The 24,692-nt window shown below is 43.4% G+C and overlaps 1 protein-coding gene and 1 pseudogene across 1 annotated transcript in view; both read left to right on the forward strand.

The window, feature by feature from the left end:
• Positions 1–698: 698 nt before the first annotated feature.
• Smchd1 (structural maintenance of chromosomes flexible hinge domain containing 1) overlaps positions 699–24,692 on the forward strand; it is a 122,251-nt gene continuing 98,257 nt past the window's right edge. Inside the window, exons 1-5 of the mRNA XM_085833192.1 lie at positions 699–1,213; positions 10,989–11,064; positions 12,733–12,894; positions 19,135–19,217; positions 19,912–20,042. Coding sequence (XP_085689318.1) covers positions 1,028–1,213; positions 10,989–11,064; positions 12,733–12,894; positions 19,135–19,217; positions 19,912–20,042 — 638 coding nt within the window. The 5' untranslated portion in view covers positions 699–1,027. The remainder of the gene's footprint in view (positions 1,214–10,988; positions 11,065–12,732; positions 12,895–19,134; positions 19,218–19,911; positions 20,043–24,692) is intronic.
• Positions 13,126–18,941, forward strand: LOC147000370 (ATP synthase F(1) complex catalytic subunit beta, mitochondrial-like; annotated as a pseudogene).

Here is a 24,692-nt window from a genome sequence, read left to right on the forward strand (position 1 = left end):
CCTATACCCTCCCTCTGCCCTGCTCTCCTACCCACCCACTCCCGCTTCCTGGCCCTGGCATTCCCCTGTACTGGAGCATATAAAGTTTTATGCTCAAGTTTTCGAGGAGGCTGTCTTACACATTGCACGCTTAGAAGCTGACTCAACCTCGGTGAGTAGGTTAGGCATTATCCCAGACTCACAGCCAGCCGCCTAAAGCCTCAGAGCCAGGCTAACCCGGGGCGCGCATCGCGGCCTCGTGACGTCAGAGACCCGCTCTTCCTCGAGGCCGAGCTTTGTCTCATTGTCCCACAGTCGAACCCACCCACGACGGCGAAGGAAGCGTGCAAGCAGAGCGGCGCCCGGTGTTTTAGCTAGTGTCCACCGCACCGGGACCCAGGTGGTGCAAGCTTCCAGCCGCCGCGTCCGCCCGACTTGGTAGCGCCCTGGAGACCGCATGGCTAGGGGGAAGGCGCCAGGGCCCTGCAGCAGGAGCCTGCATAGACCCTGGGGCGACACGCTTGCGAGTTGTGCGCTCCCCACCCCCCCCACCCCGGCAAAGGCCCCTAAGGCGCTGGGAGCGGGCTTCCAGGCTGTCCCCAGTCCCCGTGGTCCGCTGGAGCCCGGGGGCGTGGCCTGGGCGCGAAGGCCCGCCCACTTTGGCCAGCTCCGCCCCGCCCCGCGGCCTGCTGGACTGGCCGGGTCTCCGTCCGCCGTCCTCTTCCTCCTGCGCAGCAGCCACGGCGGCGGCCCGCTCTCAGGTCACGGAAGGAGGCTCAGTGGGCGGCGGCGTACGTAGCTGGCGGGCTCTGAGGCGCGCTCAGCGCGTCCCTGTGTTCGCGGGTCGCGGAAGTGACGTACGGCACCCCGGCAGAAGCGCGTTTGAATCGGTTCCCGGGTTACTTCCCGGCCGCTGCCCACAGTCCGTGCTGCGCGGCCCGCTGAGGCCCGGAGCCGCGGCGGCTGGAGCCGAGGGCACGCGCGGAGTCGGTGTCTCCGGGAAGCGCGCCCGAGAGCCGCAGGGCCTTCTCTTTTTTTCTCCCTCAACATGGCAGCGGAGGGCGCCAGCGATCCCGGAGGCCTCTCGGAGGGATCTGGGAGAGATGGCGCCGTCGACGGCTGTAGGACGGTGTACTTGTTTGACCGGCGCGGGAAGGACTCGGAGCAAGGGGATCGCGCACTGCAGGTCGCGGAGCACGCGGACTACGCGGGGTTCCGCGCGTCTGTGTGTCAGGTACGTCCCGGGGCGCTGGAGGGGATGCTCGCGAGGAGGTGAGGGTAGGTGGCCCGAAGCCTGGGTGGGTCACCGCCATAAACTTGTCAGATGGCCCGGATCTTGCGGCCTTGGCCTCTGCCGGGTGCCCACGTTGCGGATGATCCCTGGTTGGATGTCCCGGCCGGCCAAGCCATGGCCAAGAATGATGGGGTCCCGCCCCTCCGTGGGCCTGTGCTGGTCTAGCGTTCGGGACTTTCAAGTTAGTGGGCGCTTATGGGTTTAGTTACTGCTTTATGGTTGCGAAGTAGTGCATCATCCTGTCGGAGAAGCACCTGGGTTTGCCCTAGTTCGTAACTTCAGAAGATGCAGAATTGCATCCACTGGACAGTCAGCGTTGCGAGGGTTGCGCTGTTTAGAGGGGGGGCGAGATTCCGGGAGTCCGGGTACCCCAGGTTCAGGGAGGTGATGGAGGGAGTCTTTTTCTGGCTTGTCTTGTCAGAAAGGTTTGCCTGGTCCGTCCCAGCAGGATTCTTCTGCAGAGTAATACTAAGTTAGGTTAGTATTAGGAGCTGTCCTTCTGGTTCTTTGAGCTCCAACTTCCTTGGGAGTTCTTGAACTAGCTCCAAGTGACCATGGGGACAACAAAGAACGAGAATACCTGCTTGGGAAAAAAAAAAAAAGAATGACTACGTAGCAAAACGTGCTTTATACTGTGAGATGCTTTGTAGGTTGTTGTTGTTCTTACTGTTGCCTGAGCTTGAGTATGTTGGGGGAGGGGTATTGCGGGGTTTTGTTTTGAGACGAGGTCTTGCTGTGTAGCTCAGGCTAGCCTAGAAGTCTCTGTTTGACCAGGTTGGCCTCGAACTTTATCCGCCTTTGCTGTCCAGTGTTGGTAGTCACAGACGCAAGTACCACCGTTCTGGGCTCTGAACTTTTAAAAGAAGAATATGGCAATGCCCGAATTAAACAGTGTTTTCCTTCCAGAAAACCTAGTTTAGGATTGGCCTAGGACACTGATTCTCAGCTTTCCTAATGTTGTGATCCTTTAATACAGTTCCCTATGGTGTGGTGCCCCCCCCCCCAATTATTCTCGTTGTTACTTACTAACTGTAATTTTGCTACTGTTATGAATTGTAATGTAAATGTCTGTTTTCCTATGGTCAGAACCACTGGCCTAAGATAGTTCTTGTATATTTGTTGAAAAAATTCAAATTGAGTTTGACTTTGCCAAAGTGGGCTTTCTTTTTCTTTTTTTTTCTTTCTTTTTTTTTTTTTTTTTTTGGTTTTTCGAGACAGGGTTTCTCTGTATAGCCCTGGCTGTCCTGGAACTCACTTTGTAGACCAGGCTGGCCTCGAACTCAGAAATCCGCCTGCCTCTGCCTCCCGAGTGCTGGGATTAAAGGCGTGCGCCACCACACCCGGCCGGGCTTTCTTTTTCTTCTTTTTCTTTTTCTTTTCTTTTGGTTTTTCGATTCTTTTTCTCTATTTCTTTTTCTTTTCTTTTTTTTCTTTTTCTTTTTTCGTTTTTTTCAAGACAGGGTTTCTCAGTATAGCCCTGGCTGTCCTGAAACTCACTCTGTAGACCAGGCTGGCCTCAAACTCAGAAATCTGCCTGCCTCTGCCTCCGGAGTGCTGGGATTAAGGGTGTGTGCCTCAGGCTCCAGCTTCTTTTTCTTTCTTTCTTTCTTTCTTTCTTTCTTTCTTTCTTTTTTTTTTTAAGTGTTTCATTAATTGTTTTTTTTTTTTTTCCTACTTTTTTTTTAAGATTTACTTAATGTATGTGAGTACACTGTTGCTATCTTCAGACACACTAGAAAAGAACATCAGATCCCATTACGGATGTTTGTGAGTCACCATCTGAACTCAGGACCTCTGGAAGGGTAGTCAGTGCTCTTAACCTCTGAGCCATCTCTCCAGCCCAAGAGTAGGATTGCTCTCAACCACTGGGTTATCTCTAGCTCCTGGATCTGTTGTCTTCTTTGCTCTGTTGGTTTATGCTACAGATCCCATGGTGTTGTTTGTATTACACAGATGGGCTGAGTCAAACACCTACATACATAGTTGACCTCCTGGTTTGTTTTTTTATTTTCGTTTCTTCTTAAAGATTTGTTTATTTATTTTATATATGTGAGTACACTGTAGCTGTCTTCAGACACAACTGGAGGGGGCTTCGGATCCCATTACAGATGGTTGTGAGCCACCATGTTGTTGCTGGGAATTGAACTTAGGACCTCTGGAGGATCAGTGAGTGCTCTTTAACCACTGACCCATCTCTTCAGTCCTTGAAGTTTGTTTTCTAGAATGTGATAAAACATTGTGACCAAAAGCAACTTTGGGGAGGAAAGGGTTGAGGGCAGCCAGGGCAGGAGCTGAAGGTAGAAACTGAAACTGACTGTGGAAGAATGCTGCTTATGGTTTGCTCTCCCTGGCTGCTTCATTCATTCAGTCAGTCATTCATTCACTCATTTCCTGTCCCCCTCCCTCTTCTTCCCTCCGCTCTCGTTTCCTCCCTTCTCCCTGCCGCTTACCTAGGTTACCTGCGCCAGAGGTGCCACCCACAGTGGTCTTGGTCATGCCATATTAATCAAGAAAATGCCCCCCACGCTGGCCAATAGGACGGTTTGATGGAAGCATTGTCTCTATGAGGCTTTCTCTTCCTAGACTAGCTTGTGTGAAGTTGACAAAAAAAAAAACCTAATCAGCACAATGATTCACAAGAAGTAAAAACAGTACATCTGACCATTTGTTGGTTTGTTTGTGACAGAGGTAGGTCTAGAACACTTGGGTAGTCTAGGCTGGCCTTGAACTCCCCTCCTTTCATCTCTGCCTCTAGAAGTGCATGGCCACACCCAGCGTTAGATCAACTTGATTCCAAACAAAACCACTCTAGGCTCACTGCTGTAGTCTTATGTTTCTTTTTCCTGTGGCTATCTCCTCTTACTCCTCTCTTTGACAGAGCTCAGTTTTAGTAATCACTTTGTACTCCAGGCCAGCCTTCCACTGTGGATAAACCTTTAGCTCAGCCTGCCAAGTGTGAGGAGTGGTGGTATGGCTGGTGTGTCCATTTAAAACCATACCATTCAGAGTACACTTGTTACTTTTTTGTAGCAAGAACACAACATTTACTCAACAGTTTTCAAATATGCAAGTTATTATTATTATTATTATTATTAATTTTTTTTATTTTTTTGTATATGAGCATACTGTACAGATGGTTGTGAGCCACCATATGGTTGCTGGGAATCGAACTCAGGACCTCTGGAAAAGCAGTCAGTGCTCTTAACCCGCTGAGCCATCTCTCCAGCCCCTTATTTTTTAACCCATGAGATTTATTATGATTGTATTTATTATGAGTGTATATATACATTATACACACACATTTATGCACAGGCTGCTGTGTATGGACATAGAGGACAACTTTAAGGAGTTTGTTCTCGTCTTGCCCTATGTGGGTCCTGGGTTTTGTTTTGTTTAAACACATGCTGACTAACTCTGGCTTCTCTCAGCTTCTCCTGAATTGCTCTGCTTGGCCTTAAACAAACTGGCAATCTGTTCTAATCTTCTGGCGTCTTCTCATTCTCTGGCTCATTTCTTTCTTCATTCTGTGTCTAGCTTGTTCTGTCTGTGCAACCTGTCTCTCTATAACTGTCCCTATTTAAAAAAAACTGCCGCCTCCTTCCTTCTTTCCTTCCTCTCTCTCTCTCTCTCTCTCTCCCTCCCTCCCTCCCTCCCTCCCTCCCTCCCTCCCTCCCTCCCTCCCTCCCTCGCTCCCTCCCATGTAGCTTCCCTTTCCTCTCTTTTCTTGAGAGTTGGGCATCTCTCTGATTTATTCTGTCACATTTTTCTCTGATTCAGCACTTTTTTGCTCACTTGTCTGCCACTCAATTAGATGTCACTTTCAAACATGGGTGCTTCCTTCTATAAACTAACTTTAGCTTTCTTGTTTGGGATTAATGTTAAGGGCTGAGCCACATCATAACTAGAAGCATAATCTTGGGATTCACATTGTGATCAAATATCCTGCAATAATAGGCCCAAGCTATAATATTTGGGAGGTTAGGTCAATGAAACACTTTTTTTTTTTTTTTTAAATTTATTGATTATATGTAAGTACACTGTAGCTGTCTTCAGACACTCCAGAAGAGGGAGTCAGATCTCTGGTTGTGAGCCACCATGTGGTTGCTGGGATTTGAACTCCAGACCTTCGGAAGAGCAGTCAGGTGCTCTTACCCACTGAGCCATCTCACCAGCCCAATGAAACACATTTTTAATTTGCAATGATTTTATTGGAATTTAATCCCTTACAAAAAGAATGTTTGTATAGTCTTAGTTGAGTAAAAACTAATTCAGATAACAAAGGTATTAGCATTCCTATTTATAGATATGTGGGTAAGTATATTGACAGTTGAAAGGCAGAAGCCATCTATGAAGTTAGTCATAAACTGGACTAAGTACGCTAATCCAATATTCTAGAAAAATCCTTAAAAGAAAACCTTAAAAACAATAGTTTTATGGGTATATTGTATGAAATAATTAGATACATCTAATATTTTCCAGCTATACCGTAATCTTAAATATTTGCACATAGTTTTGTACATGTGTACATGTGTGTGGTTGTGTGCACGTGTAGGCCAGAGGTCAACCTTGAGTGTCATTCAGCACTGTCCATCTTGGGGATGTGTGTGTGTTAACGTTTGTGATTAAGCCAGAGGACAACCTTCGTTGTTGATCCTTGTTTTTTGAGACAGAGATTCTCATTGACCTAGAGTTGCCAAGTGGGCTAGGCTGGCTCCTTCTAAGGAGGGCCCTAGGGCTGAACTCAGATGGTTGGGTTTGGCAGCAAGCATCTTTAGTAGCTGAGCCGTCTCACAGGTTTGTATTTAGAGTGCTGGGATTACATGGGTGAGATTCCATTCCCTGATTTGTGTATTACATGCCTTGCCCCCTGGCCTTACAGTATTCTGTGGCTTATCTATTTCCATATGTATCCTGTAAACTACAATTTAGCTGATAGGCTTCATTAATTTAATAAGTTCAAGAGAATTCAGGTGGTCTCAGCTGGATTTATCCATGAAATTCTGATTTAATGGCCACCTATTGTTGTTTTGTTTTGTTTTAGACAAGGTCTTATTATGTAACCCTGGCAGCCTGGCCTGGAGCTCCTGGCAGTCCACCTGCTTCTGGTTCCCAAATTCTGTTTTTACAGCTATTTGCCAACACACCCAATTTTTATTTTTATCTACTATTTATTTATGAGACCTGCTGTACTTATTTAAATTTATTTAAAATATTATTTAAAGTAGACCTCCTGTCTCCTCCTCAGTTTTGGGATTACAAGTGTGAGCCATCCTGCCAGACTGGGTGGTTCATCTGTTGATGGTGTTCCTTTGATCTCCCTCCTCTGCTATTTGCTAGGGAATCTCCAGCCCGAGCACATGAGGATTTAAACCTAGGATTTCATGCAGGTAGACAGCGTTTAGCCATGGAGGTGTTATCTAGCCCTAGCTGGGATTGTCTTAACAACTTTTAAGCTGAGCATGGTGGTATAAATCTTCAGTCAGTGTAACTGAAGATTGAAGCAGGAGAATTGCAGCAAGTTTGAGCTACATAATGAGAGCCCTGTTTCAGAAATCAACAAATCCATACCCCCTCCCCCAGGGGGCAGGGAGGGAACCACATTGCTTTCCTGAAGCATAATTGTTTTGAAGGAAAAAAGTGGTCTAGGGGTTAGCATCCCAGTTTAGTTCTTTAATGACCTCTAAGAATTACATTTCTGAAGGGCTGTTGAGAGGCTAACACTTAACTGCTCCTCCAGAGGACTTGAGATCTGTCCCCAACACCTAAGTGGGTGGCTCACAACCACCTGCAACTCCAGACTCAGGACCTGATGGTCTCTGGTCTTTGAGATTACTGACACACACAAACACAGAATTAAAAATCTTTGAGAAAAACAATTTTATATCATTGGAAGATTTTGCATCATTAACTTAAAATTTTCTTGGGCACCTTTAGGTGGGAAGGATTGTGTTTCATTTTAGAAATAGTATGTCTTTTTAATTTAAATAAGTGTTAATCTGTTCTAATTATTTTTGGTAGTTTTTGAGCTTTTGGGGTTTGTCATTGTCATCTGTATTTTTTCCTTTTTTATAAATTTAGTTTTTATTATATTCACTGATTTAGTCTGTAGGGTGTGGGTGCTGGGGCTAGATAGCAGTTTGCAAGCGTTGTCTCTCTCCTTCCATCCCCAGGGATTGACCTCAGGTCATCAGGCTTGCTGAACTGTCCCATCAGTTCTGTAGTTTCCTTCTGATTATTCGGGCTCTTGATCCTTTGCTTGGACTTAACCTTTCTAATTAAGGAAGCCTGTTTGTAGCTTCCCTCAGTTCCCCCTTTGATTTGTAATTTGATTTAAAAGTTTTGTAGTGATGTTTTTAGAACAATGTCAGGCCTCTTTAGATGTCCTGTAGCACACATATTCGTACCTTAGTGCTATAAAACACCGATTTTCTTCCAACATACGTATATATCTGATTTGTATAAAATAAGTCTTATATTAGTGCTTTGTATTAAATAAATCGATTTCTTAGAGCATGCCTTTGGGTGGTTCTTCTTTTTTTTTTTTTTTTTTTTGGTTTTTCAAGACAGGGTTTCTCTGTGTAGCCCTGGCTGTCCTGGAGCTCACTCTGTAGACCAGGCTGGCCTCAAACTCAGAAATCACCTGCCTCTGCCTCCCAAGTGCTGGGATTAAAGGCATGTGCCATGGGTGGTTCTTCTTGATGTTTTAAAATCAAGGGCTTTTGAGATGACCCTGTATAAAGGTGCTTGCCACCAAGCCTTAAGACCTGAATTCGGTGTCCAGGACCCACATGGTGGAAGGAGAGAATGACTCTCTCAGGTTGTCTTCTGACCCCTACACATATGCTGTTCTGTGTACCCATAAATGAATGAATGAATGTGAGAAAGTTAATCCTTTCAAAATGTCTCACCTAGTCACTAATGGGTTTTCTTATAAGATCTTTTAATTTGTTCTTTAGCAACTTAGTATGTGTATACAATGTATCCTGATCATACACAACCTAAACCTTTTTTTGTCCTTACTCCAAACCTCCCCAGTACCTCCCCTATCCCCCATGGAATGTAACTCACTGAATCCAGTTACTGTGGCTTACCTGCTCAGGTGTGGGACTGTCCTACCAGCAGCTACACCTTAAAGAAAAATGACAACTCCTTCCCGGTTGACATCAGTTGCCAGTAGCTCCTCAGCTGGGAGTGGAGCCTCCATTCCACATGGGAATGTTCACTGGCTTGATTTTGTGTAGGTTTTGTGCAGGTACCTGTAGCTGCTGTGCGCACTGGCCGTGTGTGCACTGGCCGTGTCGCGTCCACAGCACTCTTCCCCATCTCCCTGCTCTCACTCTGCTGCCTCCAGTGCGCTCCCTGAAGGGAGTGGGAGCTTTGATGTGAATGTCCCATCTGGGGCTGAGCATAGTCACTTTTTCTCAGCCTTTGGTCAATTATGAGTCCCTGCACTGACTGCTGCCTACTGCAAAAATCAACTTCTCTGATCCCGAGTTAAACATGAATATTTAGAAGGCAGTTTGATAACATGTCCACTTAACTCAACAGCAAGATAAGCCTCACTTGAATCTGGTGACCTTCCCAAGTCATGGGCCTATGACCAGAGGTACAGTACCAGGCCTGGATTCCCTCCTGTGGAACAGGCTTCAGGTTCAGTCAGAAGCAAGTGTGTCACTATTGTATCAGAAGGGTATGTCAGTATTGTAGTATGTGGGGGTGCACTGCTTGGGGAGTCCACTGTGATTTTCCTAATTGACACACTGAAAGCTATCCATCAGAAAGGAAGTTTCCTGGTCACTTCCTATTTGATGTCTGTCCTACAACCAAAGTGTGTTGTATCTTCAGTAATAGGGTCTTAGCATCCAGTTTTAGTGGGCAAAGAGCAATAGCAATAGCTTGTGTTGTTTGGAGGGCTTTGGGGCCTCCTTGACCAATAATAGCTTGTAGGAGGGTAACCTGTGTCTGGCACTGAAAGTTTCTTTCAATAGCCTGTGTCTCTGGAGGAAGCATTGTCCACCTATGCAGAACACCTCTGTTCAATTGTCTTTAAAATTCTTTAAAACTTACATATATATGTATATACACACACATATCTTATTCTTTGATAATTTAGACAGGGTTTTTTTTTTTTTGTTTTTTTTTTGCTACATCCACACTCCCTACTCACCCGGGTTTCTGTCCTTTCAAATTTTTAAAAAACCCATTAAGTCTATTTATGTTGCTCGTATTCGCTTGGGTTTGTTTGGAGCTATCTGTTAGAACACAGTTGACTATAACCACAGGGGCTATAACCTTAAATATGATTCTCCCTCTCTTGGCAGCTATCAATCATCATTATCACTTCAGCTAGGGCTAGGGTGTAATGCCTACTTCCTCTCTCCATTGCTGGGATTTTGTTTGGTGTGGGCTTATGCAGACCTGTATGTTCTTTCATGACTTCTCTGAGTTCATGTGTGCAGCTACCCTATTGTATCTGGAAAATGCTATTTCCTGTGGTCATCCTCCAGCCCCTTCTAGAATGATCCCTGAACCTTGAGAAGACGAGGTGTGATGTAGAGACACCAATTAGCTCTGAGCATCCCAGTCTCTTACTCTCTGTACCTTGGTCACTTGTGGGTCTGTATTATTCATTGTTTATTGTGAGAGGAGACTTATCTGATGAGGTTAAAAGAGAACACTAATCTATGGGTATAGTGAGAAGTATTAGAATATGGTTTTTGTTTTTTTTTTTTTTTTTTTTTTTCTGAGACAGGGTTTCTCTGTATAGCTCTGGCTGTCCTGGAACTCACTCTGTAGACCAGAATGGCCTCGAACTCAGAAATCTGCCTCAGCCTTCCAAGTGCTGGGATTAAGGCTCATACCACCACTGCCTGGCTACGCACAGGTTCTTGACCCTGGTAAAGTTTCTACCTTGTGGAGTGGGCCTTAAACCCAATTAGAAATGGTTTCATTCTTATCTCACTAACTAGCCCTGGTGGCCTGGAACTCAGACAGCTGCGCGCCTCTGCTTCCCAGGTGCTGGCATTACAGGCATGTGTCAAGAGCCTCAGGAAATTATATATTTGTAATTAGCATAGAACTAGTTGGGTTTTGTAAGGCTTTTTATGCAGTACTTAGCATTGGTTAACAAACCTTCCACCCCTTCTTCTGCCGCACCCATGTCTGCACCCCCACAAAACCTTTAACTCCAGCATCCCCTCTACTCCCTCTTTCCTTTCAAGCCCTAGTCCTGTCCTCCCTCTTGTGGACCCTTTTTGGCTTCATGACCTCTACCGGCACTCCAGATCAATTATAGAAATCTTAAAAATCTGAAGCTAAGATTCATATATGAAGGAGAGCGTGCTTGTTTCCTGGGCTTGAATTACCCAGTTAGGATATTTTCTATTTCTAGCCATCATCCTGGAAATTTCATAAACTCATTTTCTTTACAGCTGAATAAAATTCCACTGTGTCTACACTACATTTTCATCATCTGATGATTTTACATGTTCTGGGTAGTAAAGAGCAGAAAAAAGTAATATTGTTAATTAAGCAATATATATGGCTTATAGTGATTGGTTTTGCAAAGTCAAAATTTAAAAATGCTGAGTTCTATATTTCCTAGACAAATGAGTGTAGTATTTATAATGTCAGTGTGTTCACATTCTTGTAAATGTGAGTAGACCATTTATTTCCTTTTAGTAATGATTGATTTTATTTCCTTTATTTTGGATAGACAATTGGCATTTCATCTGAAGAAAAGTTTGTTATTACAACTACAAGTAGGAAAGAAATTACCTGTGATAATTTTGGTAAGTAAAAAGTGTCCTTTTGTATTTATTTATTTATTTGCATAGTAAGAGAGTAGTTGGACACCACTGTCTGTCCAGAGCATTGATCATTTGGAGTGCTTGGGGAGCAAGGGAAGAAAGACCTTTGCTTTAACAGATCAGACTCCCTGACGTCAGTTGAGCCCATAGAGAGTGAGGCCTGGCCTTACTACCTGGCTCTCACATGGTAGCTTATAACCATCCCTGACTGTAGTTCTAGAGCATCTCATGCTTTCTGATCTTCACATGCACAAGGCATGCACTTAGTTCACGGACACGCAGGCAAAAGGAAATAAATCTTAAAGAAAAGAAAATAACTGAATGCTTAAAAACCTAGGTATGTGGTCCGTGCCTCTAACAGGAGCAGTTAGGGTGTGGAGTCGGAAGGGTAAGGAGTCCAAGACGTGTTTGAACTGTGTTAGACTCCCCATCTCAAAAAATACTGAGTATTCCATCAGGCCTTCAGTAGGTACCAGTCTTGAACTTTCCGAAATGTAACAGATTATGAGATATAATGTTGTGGTTTTCTGTATTTGTGAATCTTTCTTACTTGTACCTTTATTTGTGTATGTGTGTATTAGTACAGAGGTCAGAGGGCCACTTAGTGAATACTTGTCCCTCCTTCTACACTGTGGTTCCCAGGGATTGAACTCAGGCTGCTAGATTTGGCCAGCTGGTACCTTTATCCATTGAACAATCTTGCTGACTCAACCTGTGATGGTTTTTACAAAATTAAAAATAGAAAAAGAAATGTGTTTTAGCTGCCATGGTAGCTTACACCTATGATTCCACCACTCAGGAAGCTAAGGCAGGAGACTTGCCTAGAGTTGGAGGTCAGCCTGGGCAATATATTGAGTCCCAGGCAAGCTAAGGCTGTAGTGAGATCCTGTTTCAATAGAGAAATGACATTGAGCATGGTGATATCCACTTGTAGTCTCAACACTTGGGTGGCCAAAGCAGAAGGATCTTCCTAAGTTCAAGGCCTGTCTACATAATGAATTCCAGGCCAGTCAGGGCTACCCTATCAGTCTCCACTAAAGAGACATTTCAAAGGTGTACACACACACACACACACACACACACACACACACACACACTGGCTCACTTGTAATCCTAGCATTCAGGAGGCTGAGGCAGGAAGGTAAGTTTGAGGCCAGTCAGAGATATATTATAAGACCTTGTCTTTAAAAAGACAAAGAAACAAACAGAGAAACAAACAACAAAAAAGGGCCACTACAATGGATCAGTGCATAGAAACCATTGCCTGGTCCCCAGATGCCACAGTGGAAGGAAAAAACTGACTTCAGAAAGACGTTTTCTGAGTTCTACATGTGTGCTACGGCATTCATTTGCCCACATGTGTGCTGGCATCCGTGTATACACACACACACACACACACACACACACACACACACGCATGACACACACAAATAAATAAATAGATTTGAATATTTATTTGAGTATTTGTGGACATGTTATGCTTGTTTCATTGATACTTTTTTATTTACAACTGGAATTTGTAAATAGAGCCATTGACACATTCAGGTTACGCTATCGAGGGCATTTTGTAGGTATAATTTATGTATTCAGAATAAATTCATTGAATTTCTGATGCTACTCCACACTTCTGATTTTAACTCTCAATTACAGACCACACTGTTAAAGATGGAGTCACTCTGTACCTGCTGCAGTCAGTTGACCAGTCACTACTGACAGCGACAAAAGAAAGAATTGACTTTCTACCTCACTACGACACTCTAGTTAAAAGTGGCATGTATGAGTATTACGCGAGTGAAGGACAGAATCCTTTGCGTAAGTAATCTGCTCCCGCACGTTTTGAAAGTTGTTAGTCTCCTTTCTCCTTTGGTCACATACGCCACTGTTCTTTCACATTCCTTTCGTTCCACTTTATTACAAGGCATGGGAACCTGTTTTCATTTATTTTCTTAGTTTCTTTGAACGTATTCGACTAAAATTGGGATTTTTCTTTGTTTAAACATTTCTTTTTAATTTATTCATGTATGTGTATATGTATTTGAGTGGATGGATGGAGGCCAGGTGAGTGGTTTCCCAGGGCGGCCAGAAGAGGTGTCAGTTCTTGTGGAGCTGGAATTAGGAGTTGTCATCCCGTGGGATGGATGGTGGGAGGGCTGGAAACCAGACTCAGGTCCTCTTCAAGAGCAGCGATTGCTCTCGACTGCTGAGCAGTCTCTCCAGCCCCAGCCTCTATTTTAATAGAGTGTGATGTGTGTGCAGACATCTCTGCCCCAGAGTACATATGTAAGTCAGAAGACAGCTCCTGACCTCTACCAAGTTTACATCGGGATGTCTTTGTTGACTGCCGGCTAACAATTATAAGTTCCACAGATTCTCTTGTCTGTGCCTGCAAGAGCACAGAGATTAGAGGGGTGTGCACTCCTACACATTTGACTTCATATTGGTTCTGGGGATCCAGAGTTACTAGGATCGCATAGCAGATGTTTTGCCCATTGAACCCAGAAGTCAAATAGCCACCCATTAATAGAATTAGGTGAGCTTTAGTACACCGAGGGATCCTATAGTTAGATGTCTTTCTATGTCTTCAATACTTGTCTCTCTTGTTTTATTCTTCCTGTTGGCTATAAAATGTCTTCCAGTCAAGAAAATGCCTTTTACTTTCCACTTACTTACTTTTTATTTGCATATTCTGGGTTAAGCCCAGAACCTTGCATGTATAGGGTTAGCATTCTACTTTAGAGTTATAACCAGTCCATACTTTGTAAATCTATTTACAGAGCTAAATTGTGAGAGTAAGTTTGTGTACCTGCTGCCATGTCTTTAATATCTTCTTCTAAACCTTAACAGCTTGCCTTTTTTATCCTTTTAGATTGTGGCTTACCAGATCTTTTCTTTAGACTCCAAAGTACTTTATGCCATTAATGTTTTCATTATAAACTGTATTAAAATTCCTTTTCTTAAATGTGTTTACTGTTAGAAATTAGAAAAACATAGATAAGAGAATAAAATGTGAAAAACAACCATATTGCTACTATCTGAATGTCATCATCACCCACGCCCTGATATTTATCATTTTAGATTCTTTTCTATTAGTTGATTTTTATGGATTTTAAATATTATGTATTTTGTATGTGTTAAGTGTGGAAGTTGTATTAACAGACAAGTAGAAAGTTCTTTCATGGCCTGCCTCCCTCTATGGCCTGCTCTGCTTGACAGTACCTTTAGGTTTTATCTACTTTCAGACTATTCAAAGATCTCTTTTCTGTGAGCCTGTCTGCTTTCAAGGCTTCTCTCATCTCTGCTCTCTTCACCTTCTTCATTTTTCTGCAGCTCTCTTTAGAAGTTACATTGACCAGAAAGTTTGGAGTAGAAATAATCTTTAAATATTTATTGTATTTTATTTATGTATTTGCCTGTATGTAGATCTATGTACCATGTGCATGCAGTAGCCACAGAACCTAGAAGAGGGTGTTAGAGTCCCTTGGACTAGCATTACAGAGGTTGTGAGCTTCTTTGTGGGTGCTGGGACTTGAACCTAAGTCCTCTGGAGGAGCAGCCAATGCCCTCGATGCCGAGCCATCTTTCATAGCTTATACCATATACATGTGGAGTGGAGTCCAGAAGAGGATATTAGATCCCCTGGAACTGGAGTTTCATGCAGTTGTATGCCACCTGATGTGACCTGAACTCTGGACATCACATGCTCTCTGCCATAGAGCCATATCTCTAGCACACCAGGGTCTGTCCTGGAACTCCCTTTGTTTGTCAGGCTGGTCTTGAACTCCCAGAGATCTTCATGCCTTGCTTCCCAAATTCTAAACACATATCTTCAGCCTGTAGTAATTATTATTATTATTGTTGTTGTTTTGTTTTTTGTTTTTTCCAGACAGGGTTTGTCATGTAGCCCTGGCTGTCCTGGAACTCACTCTGTAGACCAGGCTGGTCTCAAACTCAGAAATCCGCCTGCCTCTGCCTCCCAAGAGCTGAGATTAAAGGCGTGTGCCACCACTGCCTGGCTTGTAATTATGTTTTTAAAAGCTTACATCTGCCGGATTTCTGAGTTCGAGGCCAACCTGGTCTACAGAGTGAGTTCCAGGACAGCCAGGGCTATACAGAGAAACCCTGTCTCGAAAAATTAAAAAAAAAAAAAAAAAAAAAAAAAGCTTACATCCATCCGTCCACCCATCATCATCCATCCATCTATCTACCCACCCACCCACCCACCCACTCACCCATCCATCCATCTGTATGAGGGCATATGTACCAAGGCATGCATGTGGAGGTCTGGACAGCTAGTAGAAGATGCTTCTCTGCTACCATATGAGCTCTAGGGATGGCATTCAGGTTGTCAGGCTTGATGGCAAGCACCTTTATTGATGAGTTATCTACTGTCCCATAATTACATTTTATTTCTCATCTTCCAGTAAAGTGTTGAACTCAAGAATAGAACCTTTGTATTGTGCTATCCCAAGAGCAGTGCCTAAGTAGGTGCTTAAATATTTGAAATTTGAATCAGTTTTAACTAATTTCCTTGGAGATACATTTCTGAATATATACTGTGTAGTCAACAGATACATTTGTTTTAAAGACTTTTGGAGTAGCTTACTTACTGTAGAGATTGTATCAGTTTCCAGCTGTGCCTTCATTACATAGATAAGTGGGGAGCCTCTATTTAACCTTTGGCTTTGGCTTCTGTTAGCTTTACAGTGTATCCCAAGATCTTCTCTCATTTCTTTGCTTCTGGTTCTTTCTCACTTTGTTGTGGCCAGGCTTTAGGTCATGTTCATCACTTTTATGTCTTTTCTTTGAGCAGACAGAGCTGGGTTTTATTATATGTATGTCAGTGAAACAAAGGCTTGACCTCTGGCTGGGAAGTCTCTTTGTTAAGGACAGTATTTGTTTCAGCTTCCTATGTACTACTTAGCACTAATTGAATATGCTGTAGTAATCACTTGTATATATTTCTATAGGCAGAAAATCAAACTTGTCTCAGTGTTCCTTTAACTTTTTTTTTCCCCTTTAACTTTTTTTTTCCCCTTTAACTTTGGGGAGTGGGCAGGGCCAGGCAGGGTTTCTTTGTGTAGCCTTGGCTGTCCTGGAACTAGCTCTGTAGAATAGGCTGTTCTTGAATGCACAGAGATCTGCCTGCTTCTGCCTCCCTAGTGCTGGGATTAAAGGTGTGTGCCACCACGGCCCAGCATATTATTTCTTTTTAACTAGAGAAATAAACAGGAGAAATAGTTGAGTGGTTGCTCTGTAGGGTGGAGAGTGGGTCATGTGGCCTCGGCCTCGGCCTCTGGGGCCTTGTGGGGACTCAGCCCTTTGGCGGTGCTGCCCCAGGCACAGCTTCTACTTCAAGCTGTTCCCTCCGGGGTCCATCCTGCCAGAGATTATGTGGCACAGGTGTTTCTGCGGGCCCCGAAGGCAGGCACTGCCACTGGGGAATTGTGGCAGTCATCGGCGCCGTGGTGGATGTCCAGTTTGATGAAGGATTACCACCCATCCTAAATGCTCTGGAAGGTCACGGCAGGGACAGCAGCCTGGTTTTGGAGATGGCCCAGCATTTAGGGGAGAGCACGGACAGAACTGTTGCTATGGATGGCACTGAAGGCTTGGTTCGAGGCCAGAAAGTACTGAATTCAGGGGTACCAATCACAATTCCTGTTGTTCCTGAGACCTTGGGCAGAATCATGAATGTCATTGGAGAACTTATTGATGAGAGAGGTCTATCAGAACCAAACAACTCGCTCCTATTCATGCTAAGGCTCCTGAGTTCATAGAGATGAGTGCTGACCAGGAGATTCTGGTGACTCTGATAAAGGTTATGGATCTGCTGGCCCCATATGCCAAGGGTGGGAGAATTGACTCCTCGGAGGTGCTGCCGTTGGAAAGACAGTACTGATCATGGAGTTAATCAACAATATCGCTAAAGCCCATGGTGGTTGCTCTGTATTTGCTGGTGTTGGTGAGAGGACCCGTGAGGGCAATGATTTTTTGTTTGTTTGTTTGTTTTTTATTATTTGGTTTTCAAGACAAGATTTCTCTGTGCAGCCCTGGCTGTCCTGGAACTCACTCTGTAGACCAGGCTGGCCCCGAACTCAGAAATCCACCTGCCTCTGCCTCCCAAGTGCTGGGATTACAGGCGTGCGCCACCACTGGAGGGCAATGATTTATACCATGAAATGATTGAATCTGGTGTTATCAACCTAAAAGATACCACTTCCAAGGTAGTGTTGGTATATAGGCAGATGAACGAACCACCGGGTGCTTGAGCCTGGGTAGCTCTGACTGGTCTGACTGTTGCTGAATACTTCAGAGACTAGGAGGGCCAAGATGTCCTGCTGTTTATTGACAACATCTTCCACTTTACCCAGGCTGGCTCAGAGGTAACTGCCTTATTGGGTAGAGTTCCTTCTGCTGTAGGCTACCAACCTATCCTAGCCACTGACCTGGGTACAATGCATGAAAGAATTACCATCACCAAGAAGGGATCTATCACCTCGGTGCAGGCTATCTGAGCCTTGATTGAAGATATGATCTCTCTGAAGAGTATTAAGTTTTCAATAAAGTATATACCCCTCAAAAAAACCCTCACACAGGATGTTTGAGGATGACCTCAAACTCAAACAGATCTCCCTTGCTCAGCCCTGAGTCCTAGGACTAAACATGTGTGCCACCAAGCCTGGCTTGGGTCTGTTTTACAGTCTAGAGCCTTGTCAGTTTTGCTTATTTCCTGGGCCCTATGAGTTTGGGAGAGAATGTTTTTTTTTAATTTGGAGGAAATAGTGAAGCAATATTATTTAATATTTTTGGGCTTGGTTTATATAGTAAGAACATAACATTCTTTCTGTTGCTATGATGAAATCTGACAAACAGCAGTTTAAGGAAGAGTGTGTTTGTTCTGGCTTACAGTTTTACATTTCATCATAGACGAGAGAAGACATAGCTTGCACAGGAAGTCATCTCGTCATAGCCCACTCAGGCAGAGAGAAGGATGAGTGTTCATACCTGATATCCTATTGGCTTCCAATTGCTCAGATAAATACTATTACTTGAAGCAACTTCAGGGAGAAAATCATTTCTTTGTGTTAAACTTCTGGGTCACAATCCAGTGGGGGAAGTCAGGACAGGAGCTCAAGCGGAAACCGTGGAGGAGTGCTTCTTGCTCACTCGCCTCTCGCCTGCCTGCCCTCTGGCTCCCCCGCTGTTGTCTACCTAGGGATGGACTCACCCATAGTGGGCTGGGCCCTCCACACCAGTTCTAATCAAGACAGTCCTCCATAGGCATGCTCACAGGCCAGCCTCATTTGGGCAGTTCCTCAAGTAAGGCTTCCTCTTCCCAGGCAACTTCAGACTCTTAGGATGACACTAAAAACTAACTGGTATACCTGGCTTTACTCATTTTACTTAGTCTGGTAGCTAGGCTAGGTCTTCCTACTTGGAGGCTGAGGCAAGATTTTAAGTCCAAGGTCTGCCTGGGTTACAGGGTGTGTTCCAGAACAGCTTGAGTAATTCAGTGAGAGCCCTAGATTCAATCCTCTGTGTACACACACACACACACACACACACACACACACACACACACACACAGATAGCTTACATAAAGAATTCTAAAGACTAACAAAACCATGTTAAATGGCAGCCGCATGTGTAGGTGCATAGCTAGTGTGATGGTTTGAGTGGCCCCACAGGTTCACATTTGAATGCTTAAGTCTCTGGTTGGTGGAACTGTTTGGGAAGAATCAGGTGGTGTGGCCTGATTGGAGGAGGCCTTTGGCCACCAGACTAGCTTCCCAAACCTGACCTTTCTTTTTCATTGCTGTTGTTTTTGATACAGGGTCTTACTGTGTTGCTCAGACTAGTGCCTAATGACTTTTTTATACATAGTGATTGGTGATGAGACTTATTTTGAATAACATCATTAGACTCAGGGTAATAATACTTGTAGCTCTTTAGAAAATAAACGTGGTTGCTTTAAGGTGCTTTGGAGTTCCTTCAGCTTTTATAAAACGTTTGGGATGGAGAGGTTAAGCACTGTTTTTCAATCTCTTCCAGCATTTGCTCTTGCAGAGTTAATCGACAATTCATTGTCAGCTACTTCTCGAAATAATGGTGTTAGGAGAATACAGATCAAATTGGTAAGAAAATCATACATAAAGAATTGTCATCTTTTTTGTTAGTATTATATTGGAAACATTTTTAGTTTCTTTTGTGTATGTTTTTACTTACTTATACATGTCTTTATGTACTCATTTTTATTTATAATTTCTTTTTTTAACACTGCATTGTAAGCATTTGGCTATTTCACAGTGTTAATGTAAGTTTTGTTAACTGCAGTGTAACTCACAGAACCAGTCTCTGTTCGCAAACAGATTGCTTTCCTGCCTGTATTTTTGCCATGAGAAGCAATGTGGGAATAGTGTAGACTTATTTATGCCTTGATTACTTTCTTAAGTTAAATTCTGAGAAATGATATTTCTAGGCTAAAAAAAGTTGAGAATTCTAAAGCTTTTGATAGATAAGATTCAGTGCCTTTAAGAAAAGTTTTTTTTTAGTGCTTTTGTTTGTTTGGTTTGGTTTTTTGAAACAGGGTTTCTCTGTGTCACTTTGGCTGTCCTGGAACTAACTCTGTAGAGCAGGCTGGCCTTGAACTCAAAGAATTCTTTTCCCAAGTGCTGGGATTAAAGGCATGCACCATCACCTCCAGGCTGCCTAAGAAAACTGTATTCATTTATACTTATACCAGTGATATGAGTGAGCCTATTGAATTTCACACTTAACTTTTCATGCTTTAAGTATTGATTGGAATTTTCTTATCTTTTTATTTCATAGCTTTTTGATGAAACGCAAGGAAAGCCTGCTGTCGCAGTGGTAGATAATGGAAGAGGAATGACTTCTAAACAGCTTAACAACTGGGCTGTGTATAGGCTGTCAAAATTTACAAGACAAGGTGACTTTGAAAGGTTAGAAAATCTTTCTTTTCCTCCTTAATGGTACTTGTATATTTTACTAAGGGTAAGAACTCTAGTGTGCTCTAGGATATAGATGACTTATTAGAAGGCTTGATTTTATCAGCATGTTTGTTTTATTACAGGGTGTTGTAATACATACTGCAAAATAGAACATGTGCTTTTCCACTGGACGATAGTTTTGCATTTCCTGAGGTCTGTGTGAGTTTTGTGAACATTGACTGTTGAGTTAGGACAGTAGAGTGGTACTTAGGGTAATCTTCATAAACCATCTCATAATGACTACTCGAGAATGCCTAGAGCCGCATAGGATTCATTAGGTTCTGTATTTCTATTTCCAGCCTCAGTTCTTCAGACTATCACAGCTGTTAGGGAGTAGAATCCAGCTTTGTATCAGAACACACACTGTGGACAGTGCTTACCCACTGCCCAGGGCAGCTGGGTGTGGGGACTCCTTCCTGTATTCCGTGTCAGCACGCTCAGATGAGCAAAGGTTTTCCCTGATTGTCCATGGTTTTGTGGTGTTGGCAGTAGAACTCAGGCAAGTGACACTGCTGAGCCACCCCCTCAGTCCTTGTAGTGCTGTCTGACAGTGTGGTGAATGAAGAACAAGGACCCCGCTCTCATTCACCTGGTTTGGATTTCCTGACTATTGCTGTGGGACACTTGTCACACTCTTGTGTGTTACTTTATTGTTGTTTTGTTTTGTTTTTGGTTTTTTGAGACAGGGTTTCTCTGTATAGCCCTTGGCTGTCCTGGAACTCACTCTGTAGACCAGGCTGGCCTCGAACTCAGAAATCTGCCTGCCTCTGCCTCCCGAGTGCTGGGATTAAAGGCGTGTGCCACCACGTCCGGCTGTGTGTTACTTTATGTACTTAGGAAATGGGGATACAGTCTATCAAGGTTTTGTGAAAACTGAGCTAGGAAACACATAACATCTTGAGCTAGTGCCTGTCATGCAGTAAGCTTGAGCTGTCATCTTAGGTATTTCTTCCTTCTGATGTAGCACTTCTCCATGGCCATCCTTTCTGCTGCTCTCATGAAGGAGTGATACTTAGAAGAGTGGCTAAGAACCAGCAGGAAGCTCAGCATGGTGGCATCCGCCTTTACTCCCAGCACTCAATCAGAGGCAGGGGTTCTCGTCTAAAAAAGGGTGGCTAAAGGTGGGGACACAGGCCTGAAGGTATACGGCACTACATTTAGCAGTCTGAGTATAGGATTTTGCATCTTCTTTTTTTTTTAAAAAAAACCTCAGCAACATCTCTTTGTAGTTTTTTTTTTTTTAAGATTTATTCACTTATTATATGCAAGTACACTGTAGCTGTCTTCAGACACTCCAGGAGAGGGCGCCAGATCTCGTTGCGGATGGCTGTGAGCCACCATGTGGTTGCTGGGACTCGAACTCTGGACCTTCGGAAGAGCAGTCGGGTGCTCTTACCCACTGAGCCATCTCACCAGCCCCGATTTTGCATCTTCTTAACAAAGATAAAGAAAATTGATTTAAAAAGTGGTAGGAACCTAGGGGAAGGGGAGCCAGGGAATTATCTTTCTGCCTTTCTAGTTGCTGTAACTGCTGCAGCCTACAGTCTAACCACAGTTAACATTTTCACTGCACTTGTAAGACACTGATTTTTCTCTACAACATAACCAATTTTTAAAAATTTGTTTATTTTATGTATAGAAGAACACTATCTCTGTCTTTAGACACAGCAGAAGAGGGCATCGGATCCCATTACAGATGGTTGTGAGCCACCATGTGGTTGCTGGGAATTGAACTCAGGACCTCGGGAAGAGCAGTCAGTGCTCCTAACCAATGAGACATCTGCAGCCCCCATAACCAAAATTTTAACTTAACTCAGAAGTTAGGAAATTTCCATTTTTGGTACAAAGCACCCTTTTTCTGGATTAATTATGTATGTGTGTATGTTGTATACACACATATTTATGTATAATATCTGTAAATAATTATAGCTACTACATCTTTCCCAGTGTCTTTGGATGTAGTACCAGTCCCTTGACCCACTCCAGTTTCTGCAACATCACCATGTGTTCTCCTTTAATCCTGGCATCTATTTACATAGGATAAATTATTGGTTGCTTTTCTGCTTGCTTTTCAGTTTCGACTTGATACAAGGGTGATGTTATAAGAGACAGGCTATGGAAAAGGAAGGCTCACAGAAGAAAACACCTTTTGCTCCATATTTGCTCTATTGAAAAATGTGATCACAAAAAAACTTACTTATAAACATTTTAAATTATTGATTAGAACTGTGAAGAAAATGTAATGTGACAGAGCTTAGCTGTTGTAACAGTATGCTTGAGTTGAGACTTTCTTCAGGAAAGAAGGCATTTTACATATAATTTCAGTTATTTTTAATGTGTGCACACCAGCATGTATGTTTGTGTATGTCTGTTCAAGTGCCCACTAAGGCCAAAGGAAGATGTCATATTCTTTGAAGCTGGAGTTACAGGTGGCTCACAGCCACCTGATGTGGGTGCTGGAGAGTGATTCTCAGTATTCTCAGGAGCACCGAGTGCTCTTAAGTGCTGAACCATCTCTTCAGTCTCACTAATACATTTTTAGTAGGTGGTAAAGGTCCATTTCATCTTTTAATTGTTTTAGGTATTATCACCAGCACCTTGATTTATAGTAGTTTAGTTTGGCTTAAACCTTTCTAGAGCACAGAAATGTTTCATTCCTTCCCGCTCTTGTTTTGGAGGAGGAGTCTCACTTTGTAGCTCCAGCTGGCCTGGGACTTGATATGTGGACCAGGATGGTTTTGAACTCACAAAACCAGCTGCTACCTCTCAAATTACAGGATTGCAGGCATATACCACTAGCTTGGTTTCTTTTTCTGAATTTTAATTTCATTCTCTTTGTAATTAATTTAATTTTTAAAATTTGTACAAGAATTTTCCTCATATTTGGAAAGTAGAGCCCATTATTTCTCCAAACATTTTTTTCTGTATTCTTCTTTTTACATTTAGGTGCAATGATGATCCTATAGACCTCAAATGCCTTGTGTACATTTTCCTTAAGGCTTTTTTTTTTTTTTTTTTTGTGGTAACTCTGAAGAGCAACCCAAAAGCTTTGTACCTAGTAGGCAGATTCTGTACCACTAAACTGTGAGTCCTCAAACTCAGTAAGCCCAGCTTGTCTCCAGGTTTATGGGTTCATTCCTCTGCCAACTCATGTCTGTTCATGACCCCATCCACTTATGTGCCGCTTTCATTTTAGTTTTCCTTTCCAAATGCAAATTCTAGATAATAAAAATTATTTATTTTATTATCAATGAGTTTTGCTGATATATTTGGTGAAAAACTCTCACACTTTATAGTTACGGTTTCTGTGTTTTGAACGTCTAAATATAGTTGTTTGAATGTTTGTCTTGTGAGTAATTTCTTCTGTGACATTTATCTATTATAATAGATTCTTTTAAAAAGTTTTTATTAGACATTTTCTTTATTTACATGTCAAATGTTATCCCCTTTCCTGGTTTCCCCTCCAAAAAACACCCCCCCTCCCCTTTGCCCCTTCCCCTGCTCGCCAACCCACCCACTCTCGCTTTTGGGCCCTGGCATTCCCCCACACTGGGGCATACAGGCTTCACAGGACCAAGGGCCTCTCCTCCCATTGATGTCCGACTAGGCCATCCTCTGCTATATATGCAGCTGGAGCCATGAGTCCTACCATGTGTGCTCTTTGTTTGGTTGGTGGTTTAGTCCCTGGGAGCTCTGGGGGTACTGGTTAGTTCATATTGTTGTTCCTCCTATGGGGCTGCAGACCCCTCCAGCTCCTTGGGTCCTTTCTCTAGCTCCTTCATTGGGGATCCTATAGTCAGTCCAATGGACAGCTGTGAGCATCCACCTCTGGATTTGTGAGGCACTGGCAGAGCCTCTCAGGAGACAGCCATATCTGGCTCCTGTCAGCAGGCTCTTGTTGGCATCCATAACAGTGTCTGGGTTTGGTGATTGTAAAGGGATGGATCCCCAGGTGGAGCAGTCTCTAGATGGTCATTCCTTCAGCCTCTACACTTTGTCTCTGTAACTCCTTCCATGGGTATTTTGTTCCCCCTTCTAAGAAGGATCGACGTATCCTCACTATGGTCTTCCTTCTTCTTGAGTTTCATGTGGTTTGTGATTGTATCTTGGGTATTCTGAGCTTCTGGGCTTCTGGGTTAATATCCACTTATCAGTGAGTACATATCATGTGTATTCTATTGTGATTGGGTTACCTCACTCAGGATGATGCCCTCCAGGTCCATCCATTTGTCTAAGAATTTCATAAATCCATTGTTTTTAATTGCTGAGTAGGACTCCATTGTGTAAATGTACCACATTTTCTGTATCCATTCCTCTGCTGAGGGACATCTGGGTTCTTTCCAGCTTCTGACTATTATAAATAAGTCTGCTATGAATATAGTGGAACATGTGTCCTTATTACAAGTTGGGACATCTTCTGGGTATATGCTCAGGAGGGTATTACTGGGCCCTCAGATAGTACTATGCCCAATTTTCTGAGGAACTGCCAGACTGATTTCCAGAGTGGTTGTACCAGCTTGCAATCCCACCAACAATGGAGGAGTGTTCTTCTTTCTCTACATCCTTGCCAGCATCTGCTGTCACCTGAGATTTTGATCTTAG

Source organism: Mus caroli, unplaced genomic scaffold (assembly GCF_978045245.1).
Source record: "Mus caroli unplaced genomic scaffold, Mus_caroli_1 scaffold_18, whole genome shotgun sequence".
NCBI lineage: Eukaryota > Metazoa > Chordata > Mammalia > Rodentia > Muridae > Mus > Mus caroli.